General features: G+C 46.5%; 1 protein-coding gene and 1 non-coding gene across 2 annotated transcripts; both read right to left on the reverse strand.

Moving 5' to 3' along the window:
• Window positions 1-180: 180 nt before the first annotated feature.
• Ets96B (ETS variant transcription factor Ets96B) lies at window positions 181-22,581 on the reverse strand. The gene is made up of 9 exons (XM_025299685.1): window positions 22,291-22,581; window positions 16,653-16,770; window positions 13,834-13,887; window positions 12,516-12,575; window positions 9,188-9,320; window positions 8,878-9,017; window positions 2,785-3,308; window positions 1,383-1,740; window positions 181-1,234 (listed from the first exon to the last, which is right to left on the reverse strand). Exons 1-9 carry the CDS (start codon window positions 22,345-22,347, stop codon window positions 705-707), a joined length of 1,974 nt encoding a protein of 657 aa, XP_025155470.1. The 5' UTR covers window positions 22,348-22,581; the 3' UTR covers window positions 181-704.
• On the reverse strand, window positions 13,627-13,699 carry TRNAK-UUU (transfer RNA lysine (anticodon UUU)). Its single transcript has one exon. It is a non-coding gene; the product is annotated as a tRNA-Lys (tRNA).
• Window positions 22,582-23,706: the final 1,125 nt, after the last annotated feature.

Below are 23,706 nucleotides of genomic sequence, written 5' to 3' on the forward strand. Positions count from 1 at the left end.
TCGAGCGCGCGCCGAGGATTACGCATCCTCTGACTTCATGCTTGTTGATTTTTCGGGAAGTCGCATATCTCATTGCGCAACGCGAATTTTTCAATCAGTTTTGGATGCGCGTAACGGTGGAAAGTAGCAGCCACCACAAGGCGTTATTCTATCGATAAAGAGAGACAGAGAGAAAGTGATTTATTTAATATTTATAAAATAAATATTACAGCCGCGATAAACTACTAGAACACGCACACGCAGAATAACGATCGGAGATAACGCCTCGGAAGAATCGGAGTCTCGTGATTGAGAAACAATGGACGAAGCTTAAAAGTCGATCCTTCGTCTTCGACGGTACACACAATTCGGTACACACACGTGTGTGTGCGTGCGGGAAACGAACGATGTTATGTACAAGATACAAGAGCAGCGTTTGGCCTTGGCAGATCGGAGACATCGGTTTGCTCTGAAGATTATGTTCAGATAATATCTTTAGTCAAACAACTTTGTGTCTCTCGTTGGAGAGTCGGTAGAGCAAGGCGATCTCTCCGATGTACAAGCAACCGACCACAGATCTAAGATCGCCTGGACAATTCTCGGAGCGGATCACACACACAACGTCCTTCTCGTCGTTGTCGTTGCGGATCGCGATTGACCGGGCCGACGGTCTCGTTTGAGTAATGCACGCAAACGACAGATCCTGGTCCCGAGGATTTATTATTTTAACAGACGCAACTGCCGACGCCCAGGCACGTGTACGGCGCTTGTTCAATCTTGGAGCTCGCTGCACCGTCCACCAGTATCGAGGGCTGCGCGGCTGCTATCGGTAACTGCGATCTCTGTACAACACTTTCATAAGGTATCGACGCGGCCTCTCGATCTCTGGTGGTACTCTCCGCATCTTGGATATTGTATCCGGATTCTCTTGTAGCTGCAACCGAGGATGAAGGTGGTGGTGGTGGTGGTGGTAGTGGTGGTGGTGGTGGTGGTAGTGGTGGTGGTGGAGGCGGCGGCGGCGGTGGCGGTGGCTCCTGCGCCGTTTTCGAGTCCAGAACAGGCTCATGCGACGACGACAATCGACTGTAGTTCAGAAAGGTCTCCGTGTAGCTCGCGGGCGGATGGTGGTGATGGTGGTGATTACCTCCGTACTGATGGGGGTAGTGCGGATGATATCTGCTTGGTGGCGTTTTGAAGCTCTCGTTGCCCCCGAGGTATTGATGCAGGTGGTGGTGGAGGCTGGAGGGTCCGTATACTGTGAATAAAAGACGAATGATTTCCGGTCGGTGAGAGGCTGTCTTTTTCTTTCCTCTCTGCCTTCTCCCCTCTCGACGAAACGACTTGGTAAATCTTTATACTTAATTAGCGAATTTTGGGATAAAAGAGGAGACTGCAAAGACTACCCGCGGCGGTATTGGAGTACATGGCGAAGACTGCGTCGCTGTAGCCGGCGGCGGCAGCGGCAGCGGCGGCGGGATGCTTCATCAAATCCGGGACTTCGTTCCCGCCTGTTCCTTTCCCGGGTACCGCGTGACTTCGTACCATACTGCTCGGAACTTCACCAGCGGTAATCCCGGAGGACGTGCCGGTGCCGTACGCCATATTGAAGAGCGCTTCCGGGTCGCAAACAAACTTGTACACGTATCGCTCGCCGGCGACCTTCTGCATTATGCCTTTCTCGTAGTAGTATCTTAGCGAGCGGCTCAGCTTGTCGTAATTCATCGCCGGTCGATTCTTCTGAACTCCCCATCTGCGCGCAACCTGCAACAAATGCACAGCGAGATATTTTTATCTCTAATCTCTGTGAATTCTCCGCTTTTGGAATCGGCAGAAAATCGGGGGAATGTTTGATATATTACAATATGTTCGCGTACATTTTAATTAACACATTTTAACACTTCACAAAATATTAATTATGTTACAGAAGAATTCGACTGTCGTCTGTGTGTGTGTGTGTGTGTGTGTGTGTGTGTGTATGTGTGTGTGCCTATCTTGCACGGGGAATTTTATATAGAAAGAATATATATTATTACTGTAGAATTTAGTGTAAACTATACAGGGTGCATTAGAAATAGTTGGCCAAACTTTAAGAGCATATTCCCACTCATTGTAAGGATGAAAAAAGTTATATAAATATGAGTTCGGAGACGCTTCCTTTCGAAGTTATAAATAAATACGTAATCAAATATGGTTCATGCATGATGGAGCTCCAGCACATTTCAGCCGCATTCTGCTCGAGAGTTCCTGAATAATAATTACATCGATAGATGGATTGGTAGAGGAGGACCCATCACTTGGCCTGCACGTTCTCCCGATCTGAACTCTATGGATTTTTATTTATGAGGACATTTTAAGACTCTCGTTTATGATACTCCTGTTGCTACTGTGAAAGTACTCCAAAATCGTATTATCGCTTCGTGTGACAAAATACGAAATGCTCCAGGAATTTTTGAACTTCGTCTTCGACAATCCATGCGATGTCGATGCGAGGCATGCATCAATGCGGAAGGAAATAATTTCCAGCAATTTATGTAATGAAATATTCTTGCAGTTCAAATGTTGTTACAGTCTGTAAGTCAAGTAAATAAGAAGTGTTTATAACTTGAAAAGGAAGCGTTTCCGAACCCATGTTTATATGACTTTTTCTCATCCTTAGAATGAGTGGAATATGCTCTTAAAGTTTGGCCAATTATTTCTGAAGCATATCCTACATACAAATATTCTACTTATTATTCTTTTGTTTTATATGTGCTATTTTAATTCAATACAAATCGTTCGACGCGACTTGGAAGCTTCTTTGCGTACCTCCTCCGGCTCGATGAGCTTGAACTCCATGCCGCGACCGGTCCACGCGATGCAAGGCGCGTTCGCTGGATCATCTAGCAGAGCCACCAAAAACTGCCACAACTGCAAGGAACCGCGTCGCTGTTGCTGATAGCCCACCGCTACGTCGCTCCAGGTTGGAACACCGCCAGTCGCCGAGGACGGCCTCTTGCCGATGTGATCAGAATTCCAGGTGGACACAGGCGAACCTTTCTTCTGGTAACAGCCGTTCTGCCGGTCCCAGGAGGAATTTCGCGGATCCAACTGCGTGCCCAGTTCCGTCCAGGTCGGCGTGCCGCTCCGTTTCGAGGCGTAGATCTCGGAGTTCCAGTTCTCCTGCCGCGGCAAGAACGTCTCGGAAGAGACGGACGAGAAGGTCGACTGCCACTGAGAGGTCGAGGAAGAGGCGCTGGCCGGCCGACTGGATGACGGGGAGGAACCCCGATGATCCCTCGTCACGTTACCGTACTGTTGCTGCTGGCGTTGCTGATAGATCAGGCCGCTCGCTGCAAGGAAATGGTAATCCCGCGCGATTTTCCGGGTTAGAGATAATAAGAGATACGGTAGAAATGTCGTACTTTTGTTCACAAAATGATTGGAATGTTTTCTCTCCGAAACACCCTCAAGGTGTATTCGACGACCGGCCGCAATTTACGCAACTGCAATTTCCCCTGACCCTGACACGTAATACGTCGCAGCGACAATTCGACAGCGCACCGCATGATTATTCTCTCTACGACGATGCAGCAATGTACAATTTTCACGCGGAACGAACCCCGTACTTCATTGTGGACGCAATTTTTCCGTTATTGCGTGCTCGAGTGCACGCAATAAAAAAACGTGGAACGCGATGGAAAAGCGTCGGATTATCCCGCACGACTGAGAAGAAGGAGCAAGGGGCAAGAGCGAGAAAATGCGAGAGAGGGGGGAGGGGGGGAGGGAGAGAGAGAGAGAGAGAGAGAGAGAGAGAGAGAGAGAGAGAAATTCTCGGGAGGACAAAAAAGAAAGAAAGCAAAGAGAAGGAGCGCGTTCGCATTACCGATTGCACTCACGCGCCGGGCCGGTTGAAGCGCGCTCGTCACACAAATATCGGCAGGAAATTGGTGGATATTCAAAGCCCACCGGGGGCCGCCGCTCGAAGCTCGCGAATTGCGCGCCACGGCACGATGTTGCCCCCTTCCTGCCCTCCACCCCCGCCCCCTTGAAATATCGAAGCCGAGAGGGAACTCACGATATGTATATTAATCGGATGAGCGCGCTCCGGCTCCTCTTCTCTTTCTCACCGTACAAGAAATCTCTCTCTCCCTCGCTCCTCCTTTCTCTTCTTTCGCTGTACCCGCGGCGGGAGGGTAGCGGCTACGACACTCTCCTCTCGGCCGTGCCGTCGCAGCCCCCAATCACCCCCCGGCCGCGCATCGACGTCGCGGATACCGAAAGAGCCATTCTCGGCTGCCGTAATCCGGTTACGCTCCAAGTCGCGCACGGGGAATATTGAAAAATTGAGAAGCTGCTGCGCGTACGCGCGTGTGTGTGTATAAGCGACGAAAGAGACAAGAGGGAGAGACCAGGAGTGCACCGATAACCGATACATCGTTTGCGCAACAACGACGACGACGACGACGACGACGACGACGACGACGACGACGTCGTGTTGCTGCTGCTATAACGCGAAGCAACGCATCCGATGCAGCCGTGAGAGCGTTATCGGAAGCGCCGCGACGACGCGTGAGAGCACGGACTCTTTCCGGCGACGCATCCGTGAAAACGATTTCCAGAGGATCTCCATGGAGAGGATATGCGGCTGCGAGCGCGTCTTGAAAGATTAAACCGTTAACGAGTATCCACCGCGCGACGGCGGCGAGTCTTTCGACGAACTCTGGCGAGTCTTCTTTATTTCTGTCCCTTCAGCAAGAGAAACGAGAAAGGAGTGATCGTATGTATCTGACCAGCCGTTGATCATTATGTAACATTCTAATTCCAATATTTCAAACTGAATATAAAATTTGAAATTCCAAAATGAGATGAAGAGAAAGAGGAAGAGAGAGATCGCTTCTGTTGGAGAACCTAACGTGTCACGATGTCGAACATTGAAAAACCGTAGGTGCTCTCTCTTAGACACGAGCGGAAATTAAATTCGCAGGCTACTAATAGAAAAAGTGCCCATCGGGCTTTTTTGTCTTTGCGAATGTTTTACCAGCCGTTCGAAAGCCGCGGAAAGTTACAACCGCGTTCGTCTCCACGCCTCACCTGTGCGTTTCGGCGAACGCAGGTCGGATCTCGGACAGACGGGGGGGATCGGAAGAGACGCTGAAAGCTCTGGGCCAATCTGGCACTCTCTCGAAAAGCAGCGGAGAAGGGGGACTGGCGAGAGGGGGTACGGGAGCACTGGGTACGCGGGGGTGGCGAAAGGGGTTGACCTCAGCCGCTGCGAGAGAGTGCGCGGGGGTTCAGAGGCTTTGCGGGTGGTTTTAGATTAAAATTAATCGCGAGCTGATGAAACCGGTGGCGATGTACCACCAGCGCGCGGCAGCAGGACGAGCAGGTGGTGGAGGAGGAGGTGGTGGAGGAAGAGGAGAAGGACGGAGAAGGGTTGAATTCAGGGGACTGGTCAGGGGCGGCGAAGGGTAGCTGGGGAGTGACGACCGAGCTCGTACGGAAAAGAGGATGGCTTCCACTCTCGTCCACTCTCAGACGAGAGAAACGCGTTCGCCTGCCTGCCTGCCTGTCTGCCTGCGTATTTGGCTGCTCTCTTCCCTTCCGTCCCCCGACCTTTTATCCTTTCTCTCTTTCCCACTATCTATCCTCTTTCTCTTTCTCTCGCTCCGCCGCTCGCTTTTTCTCCTCTACTGCTCGCTGATCCTCGAATTCCGGCATAGTGCTCGGTTAATAATGCAAGCTCTATTTTCTACCCACCTGACTAACAAGCGGCGAAACCTCTGACGAGTTCGCCTTGTCCTTTCCCGAACGAGCGGGAAATATCTTTTTTTAATCCTTTTCCGCGTTGTCGATTGTCGCTCGCTCACGCGTGCAGTTTTTTTCACCTTTCGTCGAAATATTTATTCCGGTATATGCAGAAAGTGAGGAGCGAGAGAGCGAGAGAGCCAGAGAGCGAGAGAGCGAGAGAGAGAGAGAGAGAGAGAGAGAGAAAAATTGATGTATACACTACTCGTTCGTTCCGTTTTGCCCTCGGGATAATTTTACACGAAAAGGATTTTTCATCAGAGTGATGTGCCGGCGAGGGATTTTTCCTCTTAACGCAAAATTAGATTTTTTTTTCAAGTGTGGATTTAAGATTTCGAATAATGAGCTGTCTTCATCTTATCTCTCACATAAGATTGGACGCTGTGCAAATTTCTTTTCTTCGACCTATTATGTAACGGGAAAAAAGGGCGGCGGAATGGGGGGGGTTTCGCTCAACGAATTTTCCGCGTGCGTGTACATCGGCAGACAGACGACTGTCGACGATCAGAACGGGCCGTCGCGATCTCTGTAATCCTCGTAATCCTCTGCTCGTATTAATTAGTGGAACTGTGGGACCACCAATCGGTATCCATTAACCGGTTATTACTATTCCGCCCGTATCGTATCGTACCGCTCGCCGAATTGTTTGTCCCGCTAAACGAGATCATCTCGAATATTTTATACTATGCTCCGGGCATTTTTCCCGTCACGCCGCGAGAAACGTTTTTACGCGATTTTTGTCTCTTGCTCTCGTTGCATATTTCAGCGACGCGATGAAGCAAGCCGCGTCTCAAATTTGCGTTCTTGCACTCGAACGTTGACTCTGAGCAAAGGGTGCGCGTCACGAGCGAGAAAGTTTCTTCGGTACAATGCGTACGCATACTTTCTTTCCCTCTCCCGTCCCGACCGGCAACAAATTGGATGATCGTAAGTAGATTGCGGGATATCGATACGATAGGGAATGTATCCTATTATTAACCTAAACTACGTGTAAATAATTAAAACGGCTTAATGGTAGGGAGAATTACGCGAAGAGAAGCATGAGCATAATCCCAGGTGACTTGGTAGTAGGCGGGTGGAGTGTATCGCGTATACAGTGTCGAGTCGTGGGTATAGCCGACCGAGATCCTAAAGGATTTGCTCGCTGTGTGTGCATGCGTATGCGTGAATAAAGGAAGACTAATCGGTTTGATTACAAAGCATGAGCTTGCAACCCCTGTCGACCGACTCTACCTTTTGTGGACGGCCCGGGCCAGGCCGGGCCGGGCCAGGCTCGGCTGGGACAGGACAGGACGAGACGGGACGGGACAGGGTAGTGGTGGTGGTGGTGATGACGGTGGTGCTACGTATTTTCACCTTCGATTCGCAACCTATTAGATAATTACCATCATCGGCGCTAAAATCGGCGGTAAAAGCAGCTCGCGATTATTTCCGTTGTTTATTCGGCGATTCGGCTGATTCGATCAGCCGTGCGCGGACCGTAGAGTTTGCGTGTGTGTGTGTGTGTGTGTGTGTATGTGTGTGTGTGTGTATGTGTGCGCACGCATATGGTTACCGAGGACACAATGCGAAACTTGCGAGCGAGAATCTTTCCGTTGCGTGAGCTCCGCGCGAATCACAGGAAAAGCTTTCGACTTACATTTTCCCTAGGGGTCTAGCCTCCCGTCGCGCTCTTTCCTTCTCTCTTTCAGTAGCTTTTCGTTGGAATCTACAAAACGCTCGCCCATAGCTTTCGACTTGAAAGCATCGTTTAATTATTCAATTACGCACGCTCAGTCACGCGTGAGCGGAGCGCGCGATGCATTAGCCGTGAGCCTCGCAGCGTTCATAGGAAATGTCAGATCTCAGCTGCCGTTTTAGCGAGCTCCTCGCGAGATTTCATGCAAAATACAGCTTATTCGGCAAAACAGGATGAAAAAAGGCAAAGTCATCCCGACAACTGCGAGCTACGCAAGAGGACATTTTTCGCGAATTAATTGTTATGTTTTTCTCCTCTCTCTCTCTCTCTCTCTCTCTCTCTCCCTCTCTCTCTCTCTCTCTCTCTCTCTTTCGCTGTGGATTTCGCAAAAAATTGTATATTCACACGCTTCGGCGATGGCGACATGGCCGGGCGAAATTGATATTAGCGACAATTAAGAACGGCACGAACCGATCCGGTTTGATGTTATCGTCGATACAACTGCGAAAAATCCTCAAAGGGCTAATCGGAAGTCGACTCGATTAATGGACAGAGCGATACTCTCTCCCTCGTGAACCCCCCGTTATTTATGGACTTCGTGGGGTGGAATAGCGCCACGTGGATCCTTTTGTGCGGAGATTTGTCACGGTGTGGATGTACTCGTTGTGCACGTTAGACAAAAGTCAGGAGAAGTCGAGAGAAGTCATGGAAATCATGCTCTCCTTCTCTCTCCCCCCCTCTCTCCCCCTCTCTCTCTCTCTCTCTCTCTCTCTCTAACTTTCTCTCTTTCGATATTTGCCCTAGAAAATTTATCCGACGCGACTTGGTTTCTTGTAATAAGATCCTAAGTTGATGATTTTGAAATTTCCAAAGGTCGATAAATTAACAAAAGACAGGGCATTATTGTAACAATACATTCTTGAAACCAAATAGAGTAAAAAGATCTAATACTATTTTTTCTTCCGACAAACAGTTAGCGAGATATCGTAAGTTAAATATTGAAAAAGTTACCGAGTTTTCCTTAAATATCTCAAAACAATATTAGGTAAATATAAAAACTGTTTCAGACAAAAGTTGTTAAAATTAATTAAGTAGAAAAGAGTGATATAATAAAAAAATTGAGGTTTCCATTTAAAAAAAGTAATGATCAGTGAATATCTCGAAAGTGGGGCCATCTATAAACAAAAGGATATAGTTGCAAAGGCCTCCCGGGCTCTTCGATTATTGGATGATAAATCCTCGGATTTGAATATGTTTCCCGAGGTTTAGAGGGAAACTAATGACGGCATCGTGTTCAGCAGGTCAAAATATTATAGAAATGATGCGTTTTGTTCGTCCCCCCACAATGGGCCAAAATCGGCACTTTTTATCCATTGTTCTTTCGACAGATTCAACTAAGATAGATGATCGGGATAAGAGAGGAGAGTCTTACTTACCGTTCTGCGTGTCCTGAGTCGTCGCGGATGCTGATACGTTTGTGATGGAAAGCGGCTCCACGTAGCTCCGGTCCGTCGGTTCCTCCTTCACGGCGACGTCCTTCGTGCTCTTGCTAATCTGCGGATTTATCTTTCGATTCCTACGACGAGTAACACGAGTGATTTCTTGCCGTGTGCATAGAGAATTATGTTTTCCATGCAGTATTGCCGACGTTAACGTAACGTTATGTAAGGTCGGCGTTTGAGATCGCTTCGCGATACTGTGAAGAGAGCTCGATACAACTCGATCGCCCTTCTGTCTCGAACTTACCCGAAGCAACGGTCCGAGCTGAGCTCGAGGAAATCGCCGTTTTGGCTGTGCGTGACGGAGGACTGATACTGCGGGTGATAACTACCATCGCCATTTCTCGTGCAATTGCTCGACTCTTGTTTCACGCTCGCACCTGTTTAGCACAAGCGGGGCGATTACATCGGCGTTTGCGTCGTCATTATTTTTTCGAAATCACGAGACTTGCGCATATATTTTTAAATCGACAGATTATAAAGGTCACGCAATGGAAAAATATAAAGATGCTTTCAATTCGGACGACTTGTCGACCACGTCTTCTCGCAAGTTTTTATTTTTCAACCGCTACCAGGAGAACAAGTCTCGTGATATTTTTGCAGATCTGCCCCCTCCACCTTCGCCGCATATCATTGCCATTTATCGAGTGCGGCGTACACGACGATCGTTTCTCCGGACGATTCATAGCCGAACGAAACGGCGGGGCGCCGGAGGACATAAGGGCGCGTGTCCTACCGGAAGTAAAGACGCATCGCTGCAGCGACACGTGAGGTAGGGGCGGGAAAAGGGACGGGAAGGTGGAGTCTAATGGGGTGCCGAGGATTTTGCGAGGGCGAGGGCTGCGCCCCCGATAAATCAAACAGGCTCCGGCCGTGGGAAGCATAAGTCACGAGCCTCCGGCGATAATTGTATTTGTAAACATTGGAAGTTTACCGATATGAAAGCGCGACGGTGGTGCGCGCCTGATAGATTGAATTATCTCGCGGCGGCGGCGGACGGCGCGGCGCGTGTTCGCGATCTCATATTATAATTGTTCTTCATCAAACACGCGAAAGCGGCTGCAGCAAGGAGCTTCCCGTTGATTGAAAGAAAATTGCAATGTCATTTGGCTTTTCTTCACGAATCAACGCGAATCGTCGACATCACACGCTGATAAAACGTGATACATCTTAATCGATTAATAGATTTATATAGATCCAATATATCTAAAAATATATATCTTTCTATTAGATTAAATCCACTATTAAAATCTATCTATTTTACCTCAATTAAAGAAAACACTGAAAGCTACAATTCCAGATCTAATAGATAAAAATTCTCGCATTGCGACAGATTAATTTTACCGCATGTAGTTTATCAGCGTAAGCGTTATCCAGCGCGTTCGCGACTCCCGTAGATTTGTATTTCAATTCATTTAATTAATCGCTTTTAGTTGAATGTCTACTTAATCTCCAGTTAAAATTTCCAACTAATTTTATTTTCAGTTAATCTATTCTATTTTTCAGTTAATCCACTTCACCTCATGTAACCTCGTGTAAAAATCCTCGCGTTATATCCTCGCGTTATATCCCACAGCGTACAACGACGCAGCAGAGGAAGCGTACACGTATCGACGTATATATTCCTAAATACGTCACAAGCTACGTATAATATTTCGCGAAAGATACGCGAAGCCTGGGAATCGTATGTGTGCCTATGTATGTGAGTGCATATCTTTATACGTGCATACGTGAACGCTCGCGCATATGTGTGTGCTCTATCTCTCTCTTCCCTCCTCTCTCACTCATTCTCTCCTCCTCCTTCATGTATGTGTGTGTGTGTGTGTACGGATGTGCATATAGACATTAGTCAGCCCCCGATTCCCTCTGGCTGTTTGCCTGCCCGGTTGAAATGTTCGACGATACGTTTGTTCAACGTTCGACGCTGAATTACACGCGTACCGTACGCGAATTTCACTCGTACACTCGCTGGCTTGCCCGTCCGTACGAGCGAGCGCGGAATAATGTAAACCGTGTATAGTAAATCTAGAGATAAAGAGAGAGTTTCAATGTCGAATCAGCAAAGTCAAATACGACGGTCGAATTTTTGTCTGTTTATTATAATAACGATCACGGAAACGGCGAGTTATCGATAACGGCGGCGGCGATGACGATGACGTTAATAATCGCGCGGCATTAAAGCAAGATGAAAAAAAAGAGGAGACGCCGCTGGCTTAATATAAAGTGCTTACTCGCGTAATCCGATATCGATGATCGGCCGCGCGGAGAGACGAAGCGCGTCCGCGTGTTGATTCTTTCCGTTCTTTCTCTCTCCTTCTCTCGTACTCTCGTACTCTCTCTCTCTCTCTCTCGACGCTGAAAAGAATTCTGCCCCGCGGGTCAAACTTCTCACTGGTTTTTAATAAAGGACTGATATTGCACCGTGCGCCGCCGTCCCCGTCGCCGCCAGCACAAGCCGCGGATTTAGAGCCGCGATTATTTAGCGGGGAAAATTCCGCCGTTGTAAATCGAGAGCACCACACGGTCGCTTGTTGTTTCGACCGTCAGTGAAAAATAGGCCGTCGCCGAAACAGCCGATAAAACCGCAACGCGCACGCCGAAAGTGTCGGCGGCTAATTAAACATGCACGCCCGCGGCGTATAACCGATTACTAATTGATTCGTCGATATCGACGATTAACCTTTAACCCTTAAATCCGGGAGCGTTGTATGGAACGTAATTTGATTAACCACTAGTTAGTTACATTGGCTCGAGCGGGAAAATCAAGATCCCATGCTTCTCGAATCTTGTATTATTGCACATGTGAAATTAGAACTCTTCTTCTCAAGTATATAAAAAAATATGTGCTTTTTTTCTATAGAAACAATAAACCATCTTTCTTATACGTATATTTCAAAAATAACGAGAAAGAGACAGAGATTGCGGTAAATTGTTCAAATTTATCTCTCGCGCACGTTGAAAATTATATAATATCTGTACACTAATAATAAGCATATGTTTAGTTGCATTTTCAATTAAAAGTGTCGTCAATTCCTGTTTCTCGCAAAAATTTTAATATTCATCGTCTTCGCCGTTGCTTCAATTCATTAATGTTCGGCTATTATGAAACGGTCGAGAATGTGCGTTGCGTATCTCGAAGGGAGAGAATTTCTGAACGTCCAGACGTGCGGCAATACAGGATAACAGATTTTCCGAGCAATCTCGAGGCCGAAGAAGCCAACCGGCGGCGCGCGGAAGTGTTTCGCGCGCCGCACGATCCCGCGCGGTGATTTCTGCGGAGATTGACATCCTCCATCCCGTGCGAGTCCCGGATTTATTTATCTACGCGAATTACCCAGACGCCGTGAATCGTGGCGCGTCGAATGTCGCGCGAAATCTTTCCGCATGCGATTAATTTCATTAAATGCGTTGTCGACCCTTCAACGACGACTTTGATGAAAATAAAATTAAAGAAATGAAGGAAAATCAGATAAAATACTGGTGCAAAGGCGTGTAGATTATTTCTCGCGTTCGTTAAGTATCGATCTAAAAGTAAAAGAAAAGAATCAATCCAAAAGAATATGACGGTCACTCACTTGACATTTGATGAAATTCGGGCACATACTGTTCGCTGTCCTCGGTATCGGAGCCGCTGCCTGCGCAGAAAATGCACGTGAGATTAAAATACGATATGGTTGCGAGAAAAAATATTGCATCTGCGGCGGGACTGCGATGAGACAATGAAAAAGAGATAGAGAAAAAAGTCTGAAAGTTCGACTCGAAGTCCTGACGAGAACGCGTTTCCCCGTAGGGTCGGTATAAAATCCGTTCGCCCCCCATCCCATTTTGATATCGTCCGTTACATCACGTCCATCGCGTATTACATCACGGTTGGACGAGCTAATTAAAATTAATGTTCCGAGCGAACAGTGTGGCCGTGCGTAATTATCTCTTCGCCCCGGCGTGGCTTAGGAATAATTTTACGCTACATCTCTATAGGTTCCGAAAATCGATACGCCGGAATTTTCGCGACAGCGAACTTTGAAAGAGCATCTCGAATTCTAATCACTCTCCCAGGATTGTCATCGTCATTTCATAAAATTCCAATTAACAAACGCAAATACTCGTTGCACATTACCGTTCTTCATCGTTATCACGTCGATTTACCAACTGTACAAATCGTATGCGACTTTTTACTTCCTCATGCTGTTAGATTCGTGAAACTGCATAAAGGAGTAAAAACATGCCCATCTCCTCTTTTCGTTTTAACCTTACGTCGCGTTTCGTACTAGTTTATAAACCAACTTTCTTAATTATTAATAATGTACTCAATATAAATATATTACTGTTATATATATTTTGTTGCATTAGTTAAATACTGAAATAAACGCAAATTACGCGTGCTATATCGTGTGTGTTGTAAAGTAAATAAATTTATTGTTAATATATTAATATTATATTATATGATATTATATGATATTATATTATATGATATTATATCATATTAATGAATTAAACGAAAATGTACGATATTATTTATATTTTATATTAATGTTTCTACGGATCGGTTGGGAAAGAAAGTCGAAAATAATTTTCGGACCGACTGCAAAAAGTTAATTATTCGACTACAATGATATCGTTTTCATCGGAAACTTGCAGAAACTTTCGGTATAATGACAAAAAAAAGAAAAAGAAAAAAAAAAGAAACGCCCGAACAGGGACTCGAACCCTGGACCCTCAGATTAAAAGTCTGATGCTCTACCGACTGAGCTATCCGGGCTGATGCTTTGGGTAGGATTAAGCGAGTACTCGAGTCAGGCTCATGTGACGCGCAGAGATTAACACGAAATTACCAATGTTATAAATAATTGAATTATTGCACGAGGCGGATGAAATATCAAATAGAACACTCACCGTCTTGCAGCCAGGTCTCTTGCCTGTAGCCATGCGGCATGTACAGTTCGCCCCCTGCAACCACAATAAATGTTGTTCATATGCATGTGTATATTTAGCATATGCAACATACAAGAAATATCCGACAAACATCAAGAGTGCAACATTTTACATAAATTATAAATGGTCACTCAACGATGTAATTGTTACGCAGAAATTGTTTGCGAAACGGTCCGAAAATACTTTTCTGATGAAGTTAAGAGCGCATCTAATGCTCAAAATTGTGAGTCACAGGACTGTTAGGTAATTCGATGTTCATTGGGAAAGAAAGGACCTTGTATTCATCGGCGCTCAGAATCTCCGGCCCAGACGGTAAGAAAGCGGATCGATCTCTGAATCGGAATGAGCGGGATCCGAGAGCGAGAGCGAGAAGACAAAGGGAATGTGACGAGGCCGAGGAGGCTGACCCGAGTGAATCAGAAGCAAAAACAAACCCTTCGGCGCGAACGGACGCATAAGAATGCCGCGACGGAAAACTGTAACGTTGGGGTGCGCGTTTAATGGGCCTTCCAGGATTCGCCATGGGTAGCCACTCGGCGGTAACCTCGTTTTGTTCCACGGCGGAGAAACCCGGTCTGCGGCTGAATCGAATCTACTTACGCTACAGCTCATTGCTCGTGTACAACGATACTCTTTCTCTACGACCCTCTTCTTCGTTAAGCCCTTCCGTGAAGATGCTCTCATGTTCGAGTGTCAAGCCTACGTCTCGATTCGCTATCATTCGTGACGGATTTAGCCAGTTTCGAGCTACATCGATGGACATTATCGTGTATGTGTTTATTAACTTTTTGGAAATAAATTGTTTGAAGCAATTTGAAACAAATTATTTCAAACAGTCTAAAATGAACCAGTTGAGATCAAAAGTTTGAAGTCAAGCGAAGGAAGGCAGAGAAAGAGAGAGAGAGAGAGAGAGAGAGAGGAGGGGGGATGCACGGTATTTTCGTTCGAGTTTCAATATTTCTGAATCGTCGTCGAGGAGTGGATCGACGAGCCGCGGTGGCAAGGAGGGGACGTAACGCGATTATGATAGAGAAATTGCGGCATTATAGGCAGTGATTGAGTTAGGCGGAGGTGGTCCATCCCTGAGTGGTGGCTCACACCACGGCCCATGCCAATGCTAGATATAAAGTGTCAATCACTGGCAGCCAGACGCCGGTGGGGTAGCTGTGCAACTCTCTTTCTCTTTCTCTCTTGCTCTCGCAAGTACGGGGGGTACGACGGGGTCGCGTCCCCCGCTTGCGAGAGGAGCCCAAGGGAGGTCTTTGCGGTGATAACACGTCACTTATTGAATTTCGTATCGGGGAATTGGCGACGCGTTTCTAGGTCAAGGCTAAGACGGTCTCGCCGACGGAAGAAGCACCTCGTAACGAAAGGTGACGACGATTAATTCCTATCGCGCAGGTCTTCGATGATGATAATGATGACGACGACGACGACGACGACGTCGAAGATATCTCGCGACTCGTCCGGGACGAATTCCTCCGCGATCCTTCATTCGTATTCGACGAATTGCGATGACAGTCTTCTTCTAATATCATATAAATGCTTATAAATTGAATTTTTAACTTTTCCTAAACTGAATTTCATAAATTCTTTTAAAATCCTTCGTAAAAGTTTTTCTCCATTTTATTATTTTCTAATAATATAAGAATAGACTATTAGTAACGTATTTCTTGCTAAGGAACACGATACAATTTTTTGTAGACTTTAGTTTTTAAAATATAAATAACAAATGACACGGAAAGATGATAGATCGAACAAGAATATCGAATATGTTAGCCGGAAATATAGAAAAACTCGACAATAATTTTCGCCGTAAAATTCTCTCTGAGTATTAAATCGATCATGGACGTTTTCCTGTGAATCTCCTGAGCTTGTTACGCAAAGAGATATTTCGTGGTAAGACACCGGCCGATTTGTGCAGCATTTCGGCGCGTAATCGCGGCAGATTGTTGTCTCGGGCGATGTAGCCGCGCGTCACCGCGACCTTTAGAAAATAATGTCGTCGTTGATGCGACTATATAAAGATATCGACTCGAGTCTGCCTGCGTGTGACAGCCTCTCTTCGGGGGGTACAGCTCGCTACCCTCTCTCTTTGCCTCCTCGCCGACGCTTCGTTTCGGGGTACACATCCCCGCACGTGCTCCCGAACGTGCCCTTCCCGTGTGTGTATATATGTGTGTATGATCGTTGCAACGTATACGCTAGCGAACTACACGCGTTTACACACAGTCGGCTTGTCTCGTGCGTGTCGAAGGCACTGCCGATGGAAACGCGACGACGCGAAACGTCTCCGAGCGCGGCAACGACGACGACGACGACGACGACGATATCAAAGAGCTTCAAAGTCGAAGAGACGGGGGGTATCGAAGAATCGACCGGTCGGCCTCTGCCCCGCGTCACTCATCTTTTCCCTTGATTACATCCTCGCAAGCTCGTTAAGACGCCAAAGCAGTTTAGAGCCCGCGGATACTTTCTCTCTCGGGGAAAAAAGAAGAAAGAAACAAAAAACGAAAGAAAAGAAAAAAAAACGAAAAGGAGAAAAAAGAAAAGACGGGAAGAAACAGAGCGGCGCGCGCATAGGAAATTTGATCTTGGCTCACAAGCTCACCCTTTCCTTCGCCCCGATACGCATTTAATTGAAAAGCGAGAAAAGGAAGAAAAATTGTGGGAGGGGGGAAATGGAGGGGGGGGAGGGGAAAGAGGGAGAAAGAATATCGGATCCTGACACGGAGCTATGAGAAGTGCCGTGTCAGCGGAGATTCTGTTCGCTCACTCACCGGTGTGTAGCTTCTCGTTGTTCGCCGTTGCCTGAGAAGACACCGGGTAGTTGGCGGAGCAATATTCCCCGGTGACTGTCTGCAGCGGCTCAGGTAGTCTGCCGAATCCGTTTCCGGGCTGCAACAGTAAAATGTAAGCCGTGGATTAGTAAGACGCGCGCAAAGCTTTCCGAATCTTTGCGATTCTACGCCGAGTCGAGCTCAGAGACGTGCAGAGATTTGTGAAATTGTGCGTTGCGATGAGATCTTTTGCGAGAGTGCAACAAACGTGATGTATCGCATCAGTTTTATACCTCGCACACACGATTCCATTGGGATCTCACATCGCAAATGAACGACAGTTCGATCAGGGCCACATTATACAAACGCGCGACATATATTAACGTTTATGACAAAACAATCAACGTAGAATGACACTGGCAGGTAAAACTGATAAGAATAATAAAAATGACAAGATAGAAATCGCGGAGAAACGTAACGTATCAAGGAAAATTCATTCGAGATTTCTTCTGAATACGATGCGCAAAGATTAAGATATTAAGAAGGATAAACATTTTGCTCTGGAAATTTATACTCGGCAATATTTATTTCTCTTCCCGGAAAGTACAATGTATACGTATCCGCAGTATGCTACTGGCATTTGACTGATGCGCTTTTCTTTTTCTTTTCTTATTTTTTTCTTTCGAGGATAGAGAGAGCGCGTAGAGATCGTGGATGGGTACGAAAGGAGAATGCAATTAATTTCAAGGAGAACGACTGTGTAAGGCTCGGAGACTCTCAGTATAGGAGCGAAAGACACAGTGAGAAATAGAAGGAGGGTTAGGGAGTGGGTAAGAGAGGCGGCAAGGAAGACATCCGGTGAACGATTGGACGGTTTCCTCCAACTGTTCCTTGCGGGGCAATCTAGTGGTAAACTCAGTTACCGGTTTTGGGAATTTCGATAACGCGAACGTTACCTTTGATTCCGCGAAATTTGACTGCGGACTTGACAGAGGGGCGAGTCGATCGTTTCTTCGCGAGAAGAAATTAACGATCAATAAAAAAGTAATATAGCGTAAAAAGGTACACAAAATTTATTCCCGATCGAAACACGCTGATTTCATGCCAGATTTCATCAACGTTTCGCTCTCGCAGAAATTCGACGGGCATGCATTGTGTGGAAAAGAGATGTGTACTCAAATTTAAAAAGGGATACATCAAACTACTTAGAGAGCTAATAATATCGAAATCTAGCATCCAAAATCGATATCCCATCTTCGAAGTTTCGGAACATTTTCCGTCGATGTCGATGCATATTTATTAAAAATTCTCTTTGCACAAGAATTCTGTTTGGACAATTGAGAAAATGACGGGACAGTAAAAATGCCGACACCATGGGATTCTACAAGCACGAAAGAAATTATAGCTTTCCGTTTGCGCGTACGATCGCCTGTCTGTGCTGGCGGGAAAACGCAGATATTGATATTAACGAACGTATCCAGGATCGGGAGTCACGCTGTGTTGAAGTTCCATTATTTGTTCATAATTCCTCCTCGAGATTTTCCTTTGATCGCAATTAATCGTCGTCCGCAATTAGCCGTCGCGATGGCACGGCGCCCGTAATCCGCGCGAGCCATGCGCGCGCGCGCGCGCGCGCTCGGACATAAATTTTAATTACACTCACTAATACCGCCTTAAATGTTTAATACGCCCGCCGATCCGCTATGTATACATATTTACTGACGGCAAAAACGAGGTTCATGAGCGCCCGATGAGGATATTTCAATCGCGCGCACGGCCACGCCTCGAGAATCATTTCGCGAACGTTCGATATGAAAAATATTTATGTAATTCTAATGCACGATTTGTATGCACAATTAACTTTCCAATTATAATACTAGCAATTCAATCAAGTAATATAAACGAGCCAATGTATATGAGAGCCTATATGTATGTATATATATTAATTTTTGCCCGCATTGATATCACTCGATTGTGTATCTGCACGAAAAGAATTGCACAGCAGAAATTAATCTCGAATTTTACAGCCGCGCACGGAACATCGATATTTTTAATCTGAATTATTATTCTTCCTTTTCACGTGTGCTATATTTATTTTGCTTTTGGAAACTGAAGGTCACGATAATAAGATAAGACAAAAGACGATCTATACGAAAAGAAGCTATAAAATACCGAGTACGAGTTTTTATTTCTCTTGCTAATTTAATTATAAATGTTTGCCTCCATAAGCGACTATTGCCGTATCTTACGATCGAAATGGATCTACCCTCCAGAGAAACTTTTTCCCCGGATACCGGGATTTAACAGCGAATTAATCGGGCAATGACGCGTGAGCAGGCAACGCAAACATGGGAAAAGGACGATCGCGCGCGTACCATTTAACGCTTTATTCGTCAGACATCGCGACCTTTCCCAGCGGATGTCGTTTTAGACGAACGAGATCGAGCAAGTATGTGTACGTTCGTTCGTTCGTGCGCTTCGTGAAAACGAGAGATATCCACGATGACGACGACGACGACGACGATTCGTCGAGGAAACGCCCCGTCGTTCGCAATGGGGCTGAAGGGGTCGGCAGCGCGGCTCCCCAAATTCTCCTCCCCCCGTTCACCACCCTCGTAATTGTGCACTTCGGTTCGGTTTATAATAAAGTCATCGAGCAGACAGCATGCTGCGAAACTACCTAATCCCTTCTCTGATCCCGCGCGATCGCCGATCTCGAGCCGACGGACAGTCGGAAGCGAGATTCTGAACGTGAAGCACCAGAAGAGTGGTGCATGTGACCTAAATTACGAAGAGTCACTTTCGAAGGGAGTTAAAGATGGATGTGAAACTTTCAAGCAAGCGTTCCCGGCACAAAGTTTAGGTAATTTATCGATTTTCGAAAAATTTAATTTAAACATGCCGATATAAAACTACATAATGTTGAAGATCTGAAAGCAGCGATATTTTCGTCGGGGAAAATAGTTTCCTAAATTTTTTTCAATTTCTCAGGAGAGGTTTCTGGCAATCGACATGTAACGGTAATTTTTGCTCATATTAAATGAGACAGAACCATTACATTTCGCGTATATTCGTTTAGATTAGGCGACAAATCTAGTTAGAAACAGGCGAAATAAAAGGCGAAGTTCTCACTGCTAATTATACGTCGGTATATATAATAGCAGACAATTTTACCAATTACACGCGAGAAGAGCCCTGTTACTTTAGCGAGAAAAAGTTTCTTCCCGCCTTCAGTCGCCATCCTCAGCGAGACGGCGAGGTGCGAAGACAATGACAATAGCGGCGAGAAAAGCAGAAGGCGAACAATGCTTGACTCGAGAAGGACAATATGGGAGAGATCTCGAGATTAAAGAACGCGTTGGGGAGTGGTCAAGTTTATCAGCTAATTGCTCTTCGTCGTACAGATCACGTTGTGGACAAAACTTTTGGTGACTCGCAATTTCTGTATCGTTCTCTGCTTCTTCTTGCACAGAAAACATTTTCTGGTGAACACAGAATTTTGTAACCGTCGTGGGGCACATCGACATTCCGCCTTAATTTATTATTATCCTTCCCTATCATCCATGTCATATTTATATTTCAAAGACCGAAAAAATTTATTATTAAACAATTCACTATACTTCTTACATATCAGGATAAATTCAACCGACAGTCTATTTCTTCACTAATACAAGACATGACAAAATTGAAAGGAACCCGACTATCTGGGAATTCTCTCCGTGTAGAGGGATCCTTCTCTCTCGCTCTAAAATAACAATAGCCAGAGCATTGAATCTACGCGGATATAATCGCAAGACCATCTACTCTCCAGGACCGACGCGGTCAACTGCTGTTTCCATACCGCTACCAACATATGTACACGCACAAAGTCAATCAGTCAGGTGAGCGATGCTGAGAGAGAAGCAACACTGACCCAGCGCAATCATTTAGCACCGGTAATCCGCGGCACACGCCCCGACCCCGAGAAGAAGCCACCCCTAATCATGGGAAACTCGAGTGGCGACATATGCTATCTCGCGCAGTAGTCAGTTAAATGCCGCCGTCCGACGGCCACGAGGAGAGAGCGTGTGGGAATCGGCTGATTTTTAGAATCAACAAACATAAATCAAGTAGCGGCTCCTTCTCTCTTCAGCAAGTCATTCCCCCCTCCTTATTCTCTCTCTTTCTGCCTCATCGCAGAGAAGCGTGGCATCCATCGACCACCCACGGATTCGTGTGTCGCGTCATCACGGTGGTGGCACGCACGCACGCACGCACGCACGCACGCACGCACGCACGCACGCACGCATCCATGCACGCGGGAACGAGCTGGCTATAGCGGTGACAATTACGTGTTTAGAGGACACAAAAGGGGTGGCACCCGTGGGACGATGCCAGTGGAGCGTAGAGGCGCGTGCCACGGCAATTCGGCCATCCGACGCGATCATCGGCTCCCCCTCTCCCCTTCTCTCCTTCTCGTTCTATCTGTTTCTCTCTCTTTTTCGAGTGGCCCGCATTGTGTTACGCACAACCAACACGGCGATCTGGAAGCTGGTGGAGGCTCTATTGTATCGGCGGGGAAGTCGGATACGGATATCCGGATCGAAGTGACGCCAATGCGCTTTTACGCGCCGGTCTTTAACGAGCCTCAACTTTTAGACCTTCAACTTGGAAAGCTGACGAACTGAGCTTTAATCGAATTTTACATAATTTTGTAAACATATTTTACATAATTTTATAACTCGTTATAAAATACTCCTTTCCTATTACAATTGCCGTACTATGCAATTGTAGGCACGGATATCAAACTTTTTTTCTCTTAATATATCAAGACTTGTATAAAAGATCGAAGGTACGGATGATTGAGCGTAATCGAAGCGGATACAGTTTACGTTCTTTTAATCTTATCTTTGCGATGATACGTAAGACAGAGTTTTCTTTTTCCTTCGCGTCTTGACAGTTCCATTGTTCTTTCTGGCGATAGTCGCAATTTTCGCACGATGTTGTCCGATATGGCATTTAATCACTCGATCGAGGGCGATATGAATGTGATTGGGCTGCGCGCTACGCGCGATAACGCGACAGATAACGCGGCGTCGACCGGATATCCGTCCGACTTTTCGCTCATAATCGAGGATGAAAGTTACACGAAGAAGCAAGTAGCCGAAACCAGGAGATACGAAGTATCGTGGCACGTCGAAACGAAGAGTCGGGAATATCAGGTTTTTCCTGAAGATCGGTTTTACGTAACTTGAATTTTGCGTGTCTAACATGATCGATGATGAAGATATCTCAAGATACACTTTAGGTATTTTAAATATAAGACGCTTGTTTTCTATCGCTAAACTATATGTACACTTTCGAAACTTAAAAAAAGACAACTACACAGACTTGTTGGAAAAAAAAAAAAGGAAAAAGATAACTAGCGCAAGAGCAGTGCAGCCAAAGTAGTGATAGAAGACAAGCCTGACCAACTATGAATACCATTTTCTAGATTTGACATAGAGGGTATCGCTTTTCAGTATCTACAATTACTTTTTACCGGCCGAGAGACAGATGGGAATCACACATCCATGACGATTCGCAAGCGAACTGACGAAAGCAGTGTGGCATTTAGCGTTTCTGAAGATAAGAGATAGATTTTGACTTGGCTACTTACTAAACCCGCCAACTCCGTGGTCGCAGCGGGTACCTCCTGATCAGCGAGGTTCATCATAACGAGCCGCAAGTTATTGGAAACGAAACCCTCTTTTTCACTGAATATTCGACGCGGCGATCCGAGGGTGAACGCGCGACCCGGCCGATCTCTCCGTCGCCGTCGCCGTCGCCGTCGCCGTCGCCGTCGTCGTCGGTGTGTTGCGGCGCGAAGATCGAAGATAGCACTGAATCGGGTGATTTGATCTCCTAGTCGCGCGAACGCAGCTACCCTTGAGGGCGAGCCACCCCCGAACGAGAGCCGGAGGGTTGTACCGGTCCCGGCGCGTACACGCCCCCGACGTGACGTGGAATTCAGTCCTGCGCGTATTTCGCCGCTCATCCGCGCCACACCGACCACTGCAACGGGGTGCTGGGCGGAGCATGGAATTCATTGGCGACGCACATGACGCTCCCGATCACGGCCAGGTATATACGCGATGTGCCGCGCGTCGCGAGAACTTCTGTGCGGGGGAGAGAAAGAGAGAAAGAGAGATAAAACGAGAGCGAGACGCTTCGGGTTGTACTCGCCTCGCGCCGCGAGGCGCGGAGCTCCGCTGCGAATTCGATTCGATCGCACCATCGAGAGGTCGCCGCACCAGCTCAGAGCTGCGGTGAAGCCCTGATGAAAGCCCTTCAGTTCGCCCTCGTTCTTTATTCTCTCTTTCTTCGTCTCCGTTTCTCTCGAGATGAGCGTTCCGGCGATTTCCCGCGAGCTGCGAGAAACTGTCGAGAGAGAATTTTTCTACGAAAAATCATCTCGCGATATTTAGACAGTGTTAATTAATGCGTGTTCAATGTGATCGAGATAGTAAGTAGGTTTACTTTTCCATCTTTCGACAAATTGTAGATTCTTCAGCTCGAGACTGAAGAAAATCTAAATGTGACGTGAAAAAGAGAAAAAGAGAGAGAGAGAGAGAGAGAGAGGGGGAGCAACGGTCATACTTATAAATATTCCTCTTGGCTCTCATTTCAATAATCGTAAGGTAGTATGAAACCGGTGCCAAGAGGAGGAAAATGGCAATCTCTAATCGTCGATTTGCCCCCCGAGACAACGAAATTCCAAATTTTGTCCTTGATCAACCTAACCTAACCGCGAATTAACAATCGCGATATTGAGCAAAATATTCAACGCGTTCTTTCGATTTCGATTTCGATGCTATACAATGTAGCACGCAAGTCAACTCACATTTTCTTGTTATTCGAGGAAGTGGCCTCGAGATTTCGTAGATGCGCAGATTTATTACACCGCGTTCGGATCATGTGTAAAATGCGACCGAAGGTACATTGTTGACGATGCATTCGCAGTCGACGTTGAGTAACGGTTGGTACGAGAAAAATGTTCACATCGTGTAACATCGCGGGATTCGATACGGAGATG

This window comes from Harpegnathos saltator, unplaced genomic scaffold, assembly GCF_003227715.2.
Source record: "Harpegnathos saltator strain DR-91 unplaced genomic scaffold, Hsal_v8.6 scaffold289, whole genome shotgun sequence".
NCBI classification, from domain to species: domain Eukaryota; kingdom Metazoa; phylum Arthropoda; class Insecta; order Hymenoptera; family Formicidae; genus Harpegnathos; species Harpegnathos saltator.